Below are 12,548 nucleotides of genomic sequence, written 5' to 3'. Positions count from 1 at the left end.
AAATGTGGATCTCACTCAAACCTACAATATCCCAACTAATGTTTTCCAGTTCAGTCATCAGGTTATCAAGTTTGTAATCTTCTGTGAGGCTTCTTACATTGTATACATAGATCTTCATCGATTTCAGTTTGTTTAACATCCAAGAGTCTAATTTTCCAACACAGTGCCTACTCACTTTCGGTGGCACACTGCCCATAAACACAGGAGGCAGTGTGGTTGGACCTTTAGTAGACGATGATCCAACAGGAACGCCCGTCAAATCATTTGCAATGGAACTCATGTTTGGTTGGGAGGATTGTGGCAAATAATCTCACCTCCCTGCTACATACAGTAGTTTCGGGTGAGATATAATTTTTGTGCCACCTTATTCGTTATATTCGGTGGAGCTTTAGATATCTATACGGGGTCCCATGGTTCGCGCCGTCTGAGACGGTACCTTGTATATCTACAAGGCCTTCCCCTTTATATATATATATATATATATATATATATATATGAAATTAAAGTAGGAGTGGTGTTAAATTCGTTTTTTACCACTAACCTTGCAGATATGACTATGTGACCCCCGCTGACAGAGCGTGGGGAATGGAACAGCCTGACGGGTCCTGGACTGGCATGGTCGGAATGTCAATGCGGGAAGTAGGTCCACTTACAGGCGTGTATTATCTTGTATCAGGTGTTGATTAAACCACTTTATTGTTCTTTATATTTTGCCATTTAATCAGTTCATTGAAGATCAACTTGACTAAACTGGTATTATAGATGCTTGCACAGGCTGAAAGATAGATTAATCGACCAGGCACAAAACGGATAAAAAGTCATCAGACACTGTTTAAAATGTAGATAGGAAGACATGTGTGATCTTGAGGTACCTGACAGTATTGCGATTCAGATATTTATTAACTTTTCATTTCAGGAAGTTGACATTAGCCTTGGTCTCTTTGACATCACTTCCTCGAGAGCCAAGGTAGTGGACTTCACCTTCCCCGTCGACATTATGTTCCACAGGATGATCGTGGGTCGTGGCAAGCCTGAGGTGAACCCCTGGAGCTTCCTACTGCCCCTGGGTCCTTGTGTTTGGGGAGCGCTTCTGATGGCATTGTTGGGGGTCCTTGCAGTTATGATAATATTTCCCTCATGTCTACAAACCCAGGCTTGTCATTGTACAGGGCTAATGGTGAAGACATCCAGCTGCATTCGAGTGCTGTTACAACAAGGTAAGACCTCCAGCTTGTCCTCTATGTTATGGTGGATGTCGTCACGTTTAGGGTAGTATTGCCATCATACCACCATGTGTGGTCATACAGTTATATTAGACTACCGGTATTGATCAAAGCATCTAGTTGCATTTGCTCGGTCCCTTGCAATAAATTCTTAACAACATTATCTCATTACTTGCACTATTGCATCAGGGTGTACCACTTCCGTGTCTTAATTATAACATCTCAATCCTGGCATTTTTTTGTTTTTGATATCACGTGGTGGCAGATATAAGAATAGTTATCATGAAGAACTATAATTATTATTTACACACATGTATGCAGCAGTGAATTATTAACAAGCAACTATTTCTACCACCAAATTGTATTACTGAGAATGAGAGAAATCCCTCTTGAAAACACTCTTGGGATGGCTTCATAGGTTATACCACAAACTGTTTTTCACACTGTATGGAGTCCTGAGATCAAAATTACAAAGAAATTGCAGGTTGTTCTGCAAAGTACCTTAATGAGTTGGAGACCAGCCTTGAGATATTGTTACTACTCAGCAGTGTAGTGGGACAAAACTGGTGACAAAATTTGTAGTAAAACATTGATAAGAAAAAATTTCTAATTGCACTTCCGAAGATGAGATGTCATTTGCTTCAATAATAATGACATAATTATCACATAGGTTTGTCTGATGCTGATAGTTAACGGTTGAAGTACATCACAATAAAAATACATACAAATATTACCCGTTTTCATTAGGTTGTTTATTTACCATTCATGACAAACCCCAGCACTCTAAGGAATGTTGTCGCTGAAGGCCACGTAGGAAGGTATGAGAGCAAAAGAGTATTTGAATGCATATATAAGACAAAAACAATCCTGTTAAATATGATTACAAAAACAGTAAGGAAATACGATACCACATGAGAGAACTACCAGAGTGAAGTAATAACTCAGTAATATCGTAATTTGGAATAAATTCATGTACTTATTTCAGATGTCAGTCCTGTCAGGACATGGTGGGTATGGGAGCGTGTGGTGTTCGGTGTGTGGATGCTGACAACTGTGGTGCTGACACGTAGCTATGCAGGCAACCTGGTGTCCCTCCTGGCCGTCAGACATATACCAATGCCCATACAGTCTCTCAGGGACGTGGTCGATAATCCTATTACATTTTTAGTTCGGAAGGGAACTAGTCAGGCTGAGAGTATTGAGGTTAGTATTTATCCCATGAAAGTATGTATAGTAGCAGATAACGTCATCGGACATTGATGTTTTTCTTGGCTCTCACAGTCAACGGACCTGATCCTGCAGGCCAAGATAAACATGGGAAATTAAATAATAGGTTATATTCTGCACAAGCCATTTCTCAGTACCAGACTTACTGCAGGTAACAATGAGAAGTCATATGCCAACAACGTGAACAGATTATACGGATTATTCTTTCAGTTTTAACCCGGCTCGTCCTGGCAGATTTTTCACCAATGACTCCCCCCCCCCCTCAATCCCGGCAGATTTTGATTTTTTTTTTTTTTTTTTTGGCTAAAACGTCCTCTTTTTATGAGAAACATCGAAAATTCAGAGAGAAAGTGCTCAGTTGAATTTAGAAAACGGTAGAAGTAAGAGTACCTTTACCTTGTTATCGTGTTCTCTTAGGCCAGGCTCCAGAGAAAACGTTTCCTATGGAAGGGGTAGCTATTTCAAACCATTCATACGTAGTTAGATATTTACTTATTTGGTCAACAAGTGGGTTGGTGGAGGGTTAGTGCCCCTCCCTGTAAAATAGGTAACTCAAAGTCAAGTGGCCACCCCTTACGGGATTATGGGTCTGGCAATAGATAGATAGAAAGATAGATAGATAGGTACAAATTCTTATGTAGTACAAGAATATATTAGTTTTCAGACAATAATATAGGCGATATAAGCATTGTTCACTCACCAAAAACATCAACATATGGCACCTTCTTTTTCGATGTTACCACCTCATCACTTTTTTTTTTTTGAATGCGAGGAAGAAGGAACCAAAGGCAGCGAGCCCGCAATTTGTTGTTCCTTCCAAGAGAAAAACAAAATACAAGAGAGAGCCAAATTCAAGATCCGATCATTTCGAGATGCCTGGACACACTGCGTTTGAAAGACTGGAGATCATAGAAAGCAGGAAATACAGACAGAGGAAGTCAGTTCCAATAGTTGATCTGTTGCATAAATGAAGGATCTGGAGTAATGGTTGACTCTTGCATTAGAGAGTTGGACAGAAAAGGGATGAGAGTTTGCTGCTAGACGGGTGCTATGCATCCGTCGTAGGGGTGGAGGAATGCATGCAGACAGGTCAGAGGAGTAGTAATAATTGAAGTAGCGATAGAAAAGAGATAAAGATGCAACAGTGCGATGAAGAGACAGAGGTTGAAGGGAGTCTGTAAGAGGAGGAGAGTTTATGAGACAAAAGCCTTTGACTCTACTCTATTGAGAAGAGCTGTATGTGGGGAGCCTTCCCACACATGCGAGTTGTACTCCATACAGGGGCGGATAAAACCTCTGTATAGAGTCAACAATTGTCCTGGGGTAAAGAAGGAATGGAGTCGGCTTAGCACACCTAATCTCTTGGAAGCAGATTTTACAAGAGATGTAATATGATCTTTCCAAGATATGTCCCGAGTTAATGAAACCCCAAGCATGTTCAAGGATGATACAGGATTAAGATGAATATTATTAAACATCAGTGGGTATACCTATGGAATATTTTGTCAGGTTGATAGGTGTACAAACTGAGTCTTTGATGCATTAAAAACAACCATATTATTTTTACCCCAGTCAGAGATACGAGCCAAGTCAGACATTAGGTGTCTCACAGCCTCATCCCTTGTTTGTTGAAGTAACAGCTGAGATGGATGTTGCGGGAACCGAATGGAAAGATGAAGGGTGGAGTCATCAGCATAAGAGTGGATAGGGTTAGATGTACAGCTTAGAAGGTCATTGATGAATAAAAGGAAGAGAGTTGGTGATAGGACAGAGCCCTGAGGAACACCATTGTTGACAGATCTAGGAGAAGAACGATGGCTGTCTACAACAGCGGCTACAGAACGACCAGAAAGGAAGCTAGAGATGAAGGCACAGATAGAAGGATAGAAACCGTAAGAGCGCAGTTTGGAAATTAAAGATTGATGTCAGACTCGATCGAAAGCCTTAAAGATGTCAAGTGCAATGGCAAAGCTTTCGCCAAAGTCCCTAAATGAGGATGACCAGGAGTATGAAAGGTAGGTGAGAAGATCGCCAGTAGAGCATCCCTGATGGAACCCATACTAACGATGAGAAAGAAGGTTGTGACAGGAAAGAGGCTTTAAAATTTTTCTATTAAGAATTGACTTGAAAACTTTTGAGATACAGGATGTTAAAGCAATTGGACGATACTTAGAGGGTTGGGAATTGTCAGCTTTCTTTGGGACTGGCTGAATGAGAGCAAACTTCCAGCAAGAAGGAGAGGTACAAATTGATAGACAAAGGCAAAAGAGCTTGCCTAGGCAGGGTGTAAGCACAGAAGCACAGTTCTTGAGAACAACAGGAGGGACTCCATCAGGCCCATATGCCTTATTAGTATTGAGGCCAGCAATGGCAGAAAATGCATCAGCTGAAGAAATTTTAATGTCAGCCATGAGGAAGTCAGAGGGGGGAAGTGATGGAGAAACAGCACCGGAATCGTCTAAGGTGGAATTGGAGGAGAAAGTCTGAGCAAAGAGATCTGCTTTATCAGTAGAAGAAGTAGCTACAGAGCCATCAGAGTAGAAAAGAGGAGGGAAGGATGATGAGGTAAAGTTGTTAGAAAGGTTTTTGGCAAGGTGCCAGAAGGAGCGGGAAGAATTCGAGTTGGAGAGTTGAAAGCATTTAGAATGGATGAAATTATTTTTAGTAGAGCGAAGAACAGACTTAGCCCAATTCCGGGCAGAAACGTATAAAAGATGTGATTCAGTGGTGGGTTGGCTCCAGTACCTTTTATAGCCCTCTCCTTGCTGTGGACAGCATTAGAACATGCATGATTAAACCAAGTCTTTCTTGTATTAGTCAGAGGATATGAGAAAGGAATGTATGCTTCCATGCCTGAGAGAATAATCTCCATAATGTGCAAGGCACATTCAGATGGCTCCTGGCCATGGAAGCAATAATCATTCCAGGGAAAATCAAAGAAGTACTGCCTGAGGGCCTCCCAATCCGCAGCTCCAAAGTGCCACAGACGATTTTTCTTTGGAGGGTCCACAGGCCGTACCGGAGCAATAGGACATATTAAGGTAATAAGGTTGTGATTGGAGGAGCCCAATGGAGAGAAAAGATTAACAGTGTAGGCAGAAGGATTAATAGTTAGGAAGAGGTCAAGTATGTTGGAGCTCTCTCCAAGGCGGTCAGGGATACTGGTAGGGTGCTATACAAGCTGCTCTAGGTCATTAAGGATAGAAAAAGTGGAGGCTAGTTCACCATGTGGATTAGTGGAAGGAGAGGAGAGCCAAAGGTGGTGGTGAATATTGAAATCTCCTAGAATGGAGATATCAGAGAAAGGAGAAATGGATAGAATGTGTTCTATCGTGGAAGTAAGATAGTCAAAGAATTTTTGATAGTCAGCAGAATTAGGAGATAAGTTAACAGCACAGATATATTTGGGCAGAGAATGACAGGAAAGCCGAAGCCAGAGTGTAGAGAATTCAGAAGAATCGAGTTCAGGATCACGAGAACAAGATAGTTCGTTGCGTACATCCACCTTCTGCTTCTTTCTTCCCCTGGCTTATTTCTTCCTTTGTCCTAAACCTCAGGAATCACTCTTGCCTTGAATTTCGTCACTGGAGAGACCGTGGTGTGACATGTCTTTACTGGCCAGGTCACTGCTAACAGGTGAGTTGCCGAGAAAATGGCGTGCGGGGGGGGGAGAGGGGATCAGGTGGGGCCAGGCATTATCCCCGCTTGGTGTTGGGTAGAGGAAGGTCTCGCACATATGCTTATAAAAAATCACCCTTGAATCTTGAAAAATGCACAAATGATGGACCTCACAGTTGCAAAAGTATAGATACGTTGTCGAGTGTCACCGTGACAAAACGTGGTGACGTATCCACAAGTTGTTGAGATCCCTCGGGTTAACATTAACACATACTGTCTAGAAATTTTTGACTATGTCTAGTTCTTGGGTAATCGTAGAAAGGCTATGTAAATGACACTTTAATACATTCATTCCATTACTTCCAAACGGATAAGATTGGTCCTTTCCGTGACATAAATACATGAACGAGTACTTTATGTTTACCCTGCTCAGGCATAGGTCGGTGTGTGTTGCATAGCAGGTAGACATGGGTCTCTCACACCCGAAAATAAAAAAATTCGGGGAAAATTTTACGTTTCCTTTATTTCAATACTGAAAACAGAGTAACATATTTAATGCTCCCGCAATGCAAAGATGTAAAACAATGAACTATTCTTTTCTTTTGTATATTTTAAACAAATATTTGAAAAATAGGAAAAAAAAACAGTAAATAAATTTTGGCCTTCTATAAGAAAAAAAAAAAAAATCTGAATGGTTGCTTGAGTGGTCACAAAGCTTGGTATGGGAAGATGCTTCATGGTGTGAAGAGGGGCTGCCAGACACTGCAATGATATTTGCAGTCAGGGAGAACAAAATATCTCACCCACCTCAGGTAGACGTGGGTCTCAAACACCCAACTTATACTCAAGTACCCTTATACTGCGGAAATGGTGAGCAAGCTTGAAGTAACTCCCTCACCCCTTGCATGGATATACAAAGTTAGAAAGCTACTAAGAAGAACAGGGCTCCCAGGTTTTTTAAAGTCAATAAACTAGAAAATGGGATGGGGAAGTGGGTCTCTTAGACCCATCTCTACTTGAGCAGGGTTAAAATATATCCAGTTCTACCCTATTAGGCTATAGGTGAGCCCTAGAAAATCAGCCTTTAAGACAGTCATTTTGCTACTTTCAGACGGCTGAGAATGGCGTTTTCCGCGACATAAATAATCTGCAGAAGGAAGGTAGATTTCAAACCTTGGACGCCTCTGAGCTGAAGAAGAACCTGGACGTGAAAGTGAGGAGGGGGGACCACGCCATAATGCATGTGGAGGAGGTGACCAAAATGATGATGGCACAGGACTTTTCAGTGACAGGTGGGTTAGAGAGAGAGAGAGAGAGAGTGTTCTTACCTAATTCTTACCTAATTGTTCTTACCTAATTGTATCTTTACAGGAATGAGTCAAGCTCGTACTGTCCAGTGTCTTAAACCATATTTATCGTACATATCCTTAAATTTGTGAATTGTTTTGGCACACACTATTTCATTCGGTAGTGCATTCCATTGATCAATTGCTCTGTTTGGGAAACTGAATTTCCTTACGTCTTTATCACCTCTCTTCTTATGCAGTTTCTTGCAGTGTCCTCTTGCTGATGCATCTCCATATGTTAAGTAATCATTTATGTCTATTTTCTCCTTTCCTGATATGCACTTATATAGCATTATCATGTCACCTCTTTTCCTTCTCTCCTGTAGTGTTGGTAGTTCCAGTTTATTTAGTCTTTCTTCTTAGCTTAGGTCCCTTAAGCTTGGTATCCATCTTGTAGCGGCCCTTTGAACTTTTTCAATCTTGTCTATATGCTTTTTGAGATGAGGACTTCAGACTACTGATGCATATTCCAGGGTTGGTCTAATGAATGATGTTATTATCCTTCTTAGCATGTCTTCATTTATGTATGTGAATGCTATTCTCATATTTGCAAGCAGTGTATACATGTTCCATACCTTCTCGCTGATGTGGTCAGCCGGAGATAGTCTGTTATTGATAATCACACCTAGGTCTTTCTCTCTTTCTGATGTGTATAGGGTTTTATTTCCTAACTTATAATCCCAATCAGGTCTTTGTCCACTTTTACCAAACTTGATTACATGACACTTGTCCACATTGAATTCCATTTGCCATGTACTACTCCATTCATGAAGTTTATTTAATTCTTCTTGTAGCTCTTTACAAGAGTCTGTGTTAGTAATTCTCCTTTGTATTTTTGCATCATCTGCAAACATATTCAGATAGCTCTCATTTCCAGTGTTACTGTTTACATCATTTATATACACTAAAAACATGATTGGTGCCAGCACTGAACCCTGTGGTACTCCACTAGTCACTTCTTTCCATGATGAGTAGTTTCCTCTTGGTACTGTCCTCATTTCTCTTTTTATGAGAAAGTCTTGCATCCAACAAAACAGCTTGCCTCGAATTCCTCCTTGATGGTACAGTTTCCATAAAAGTCTTTGGTGTGGTACTGTGTCAAAAGCTTTCTTGAAATCTAAATAGATACCGTCCACCCATCCTTCCTATCCTGTATTGTGTTTGTTAGTCTGTCATAGTAGCTCAACAGATTAGTAACACATGATTTTCCTTTTCTGAAACCAAACTGTCTTTCTGTTATCATACTGTGTTCTTCTAGATGATTTACCCAAGCTTTTCTTATAAGTTTTTCTAATACCTTCCTTACAACACTGGTCAGTGATACTGGTCGGTAGTTGAGTGGATTTTGTCTATTTCCTTTCTTGAATAAGGGGACAATATTTGCTTTTTTCCAAATATCAGGTAGTTTACCTTGACTCAAGGATTTCTTGAAAATTAAAAATAATGGTTTACTTAACTCCTTTGCACATTCTCGTAATACCCAACATGAAATTTCATCAGGACCACTTGCTTTTCCTCTGTCTAATCTACTTATCCTCCTGTATTACTTTTTCCGCTATTTGTATATTTGGTAGTATGTGTGGACATGCGTGTTCCACATAGTCCCTCTCAAAATTTTTTTCTTCTGTAAAAACTAACTGGAAATTCTTATTTAGTGCTTCACAAATATCTTTCTCTTGTGTATAAGTGATTCCCTCGTCCGTAGTGGATTGTATTATATCTTTTACTTTGGTTTTGCTTCTGATATAGCTGTAAAACAGCTTTGATTGATCACTACTTTTATTTATTATGTCCTCCTCAAGCTGTTTTTGGCCTTCCCTTCTTATTCTTGTATAGTCGTTTCTTGCCTGTTTGTAATTATCATACGCCCTTTCACTATTGTTTCTTCTGTATCTATTCCACAACAAATCTCTTCTTTCTTTTGATTTTTTACATTCTGTATTGAACCATTTCTGTATTTTCTTATCTGCTTCTTTGTGCTGTGGGATGTACTTCTGGACTCCTATTTCATAAAATTCACAAATTTTTTTATATACAGCATTTAAATCTTGTCCTCCAAGCTCATTTTCCCAATCAGCTTCTAAGAAATACTTCTTTAGGTCATGATAATTTCCCTTTTTATAGTTTAGGCTCTTTTTGTAACTGTCATTGCTGTTTACTATGTCACATGCTATCCTGAAGTTATAATTTAGTACTGCACGATCGTTTTTCCCGAGTGGAGGGTGATATATTAAACTGTCAATATCATTTTCTTGCCTAGTAAATATTAAATCTAGCACTGAAGGTACATCAAGTCCTCTTTTTTTGGTGGTTTCCCTCACATGTTGCGTTAAGAAAAACTCTTGTACGAGATCCAGGAGCTTTTGGTCCCAACAGCTTTCTTGGCTATTTATATCTAGAGTATTCCAATTTATATTTGTATTGAAGTCCCCAGTTAGTATAATTCTTTCCGATTTCTCTTCCATTTTATGTAGTAATGATCTTATACTCTGAATTGTACTCTCTGCCAGGTCCTCATATTCGTCTTTTTCCCATGTGTTTGATCTGGGTGGCATGTACAAATTGGCTACAATTACTTTACCTTCAGATGTGTCGATCTCTACAACAATCAGATCTACTTGTGATGGTATATCTTGTTTTATTTCCTTGACTTTTAGATTTTTCTTAGTTAATATTATAATTCCTCCTCCTTTTTTTAAATTTCTGTCTCTTCTCCATATATTGTATTCCTCTAAGTTTAGTATGTCATTGGATATCCTTGGTGTTCATTTTGTTTCAGTTAGGCATATTATTTGTGGTTCATTTTCTCTGACATAATCATTCATCTCTAGTAATTTAGATACCATTCCATCCACATTTGAGTACATCAATTTTATCATCTTGTTTATATACTTGTCATGACATGGTTCTACTACTTCCTCCTTTTTATTCCCTCCTGTTTGTGTACCACTTTCGTACCTACAATCCTATTACTTTGCAAAAAAATGTGTTCTTCTCCTCTTCTGACCTTCCCTCATTTTTTGTTTTTGCTTCCTCCCTCTTCTCTTTCAGTAATTCCAGTTCCTCTTGTGTTAGGCATCTTTTTATCCATACATTTTTGATCTCCTCTTTTTCCATAAGATTCTTTGCATTTTTTAGTATCTCGTCCACAGTGTTTACACTCTGGAAAGTCACCTTTAGAGGTCTTGTCTTGCTTCTCTCGTATCTCCCTAACCTTTTGTGTTCCTCTGTCTTTACTACGGATTTCCTCTGATACTTCTTTCAGTAAGCTCATTACATTTGCCATCTCCTTTTTGTCTCTTGTGATCTTGTTTTTTACTTCTTCCTCTTCTATACCAGTGATTACTATAGATTTGTTTATATCTACTGAATCTCTGACTAACCTTGGATTATTTTGGATTATTCTTTTCACTTCCTGTTTAATGCTTTTTTCCTCCACCCTTGTTTCTAAGTCTTTCTTTACTTTCACCATTTCAGCATACGTGGTTTCCACATCATTTTTGTAGCTTTGCACAGCTTCATTCACCTGTGTTATCTTCTCCTCAATATCACTGCTCTGGTCTATCAGACTGCTTACTTGCCTAATTGTCTCTGTATCATTTTTGAACTCTTCTGTAATACTCTCGTGATTGACTACTGTACTTGCCATTTCACCAATTTTTCTCCTAAGTGAACCCAATTCTACTGTCAGCTCATCTATGGTTGTGTCTTTCATGTTGACTTCCTTTCCTAATTTTTCTATTTCTTCCTTTTGCAAGTGCATCTGCTTCTTTATTTCATCAATTTCATTTTTGAAAGCCATTTCCAGTTTGTGTACACATTCAACCAGTCTATTGTGAGTCTCTACTTCAACCAGTTCTTGGTAGAAATCATCATTTTGCTTTTTACTTTTGTCCCTTTTCTTTTCCAAATTTGGTTTACTGAAGTATGTATCCATTTTGCAATACTAAAAGAACAGAGTATGTACTTACAGAGTATGTACATTTTCCCCGTGTTGCTGTAGTCTAAACAAACCAAGCTGACTCAGCGCATTTTTTTCCTCGTGGTTCTTTTTTTCTGTTTGAACAAGTCTTGTTTAAACTTTTTTTTTTTTCCTTTTAATATTGAAAAATCATTTAGTCTAACCTGGTACAGAGCTTGACTCATTCAAAGATACTAATTTAGGTAATGCCACTGGCCGTGTTGGTTCCGTACGGAGCGCCGATGTCGGACGTCTACCTCTGATGACTCCCTCTGTGTGTGTGTGTGTGTGTGTGATTTTATTATTAATTTGCCCTTACACTAACATACTGTATCTATGAGAGATGATGGGAGTGTCATGTACAGTCATAAGAAAAACTATTGTTACCCCCAGTTATGTTCGATGCAAAATGAACGTTAGCTGGGCTATGTGGGCAGGTCCTTGCTGTTCGCCCCTCCCCTATCTTTTGTTGCCATATCACAATCCCATTACAAGAGCTGGAATAATGAGCAAGAATGAGCCACATGGCGAGGAAATATATAGGACGTGTTAGCGTTACCCTGAGCGCCCTGCCGGGGATTAATAATATATCTCGGCACGTTTATTATTTTCCTACTGTTCAACACTTATTATCTATAGAATACAACAAATAAATTATTTTGAAGTGTATTAAATCTATAGGCATCGACGTTTTTTTTTTTTTGATAATGTAGCATAGGTGCACGAGTTCAATTGTTTGGTTTAGATGGATGGTTAAATGTTTCAGATGGATGCTTCAGTTAGTGGCATCCATGCGTCGACGTCTAAAGGCTGTTTAGGATGCAGGAAGGGTATACAAAATATCAAAGCAATGAAACTGAACACGTATTATTATTTTCCTTCTACTCAGCATTTATTATATGCGGAAAGCAATACATATCATTATTACACTGAAATTTAGTATTGGCTTGTAACGGCTGAGTTACTATCATACGTCTGGCATGGATGCACATACTCACTGCCCGTCTGCATGTGTGTTGCCGACTCAACACCATTCTGTTATATTTCTATTTAATGAATTCGGTGCCAGATAATATAACGTATTGTCTCTGTGCACAGAGGCCAAACGACCTAATTAGCTTCTGTTACCTCTAGCACAAATTCTAATATCTGTGTCTCACATAACCGACATTG

General features: G+C 39.3%; 1 protein-coding gene across 1 annotated transcript in view; it reads left to right on the top strand.

Annotated features, from left to right (window-relative positions):
- Nucleotides 1-7,319: 7,319 nt before the first annotated feature.
- The window catches only part of LOC145397208 (uncharacterized), a 65,384-nt gene continuing 60,155 nt past the window's right edge, over nt 7,320-12,548 (top strand). The window contains exon 1 of the mRNA XM_080270400.1: nt 7,320-7,360. Coding sequence (XP_080126526.1) covers nt 7,330-7,360 — 31 coding nt within the window. The 5' untranslated portion in view covers nt 7,320-7,329. The remainder of the gene's footprint in view (nt 7,361-12,548) is intronic.

Source organism: Coenobita brevimanus, chromosome 40, assembly GCF_032717465.1.
Source record: "Coenobita brevimanus isolate Jiangsu-jjx chromosome 40, ASM3271746v2, whole genome shotgun sequence".
Lineage (NCBI taxonomy): Eukaryota > Metazoa > Arthropoda > Malacostraca > Decapoda > Coenobitidae > Coenobita > Coenobita brevimanus.
This window is presented reverse-complemented; position numbering and strand designations above follow the sequence as displayed.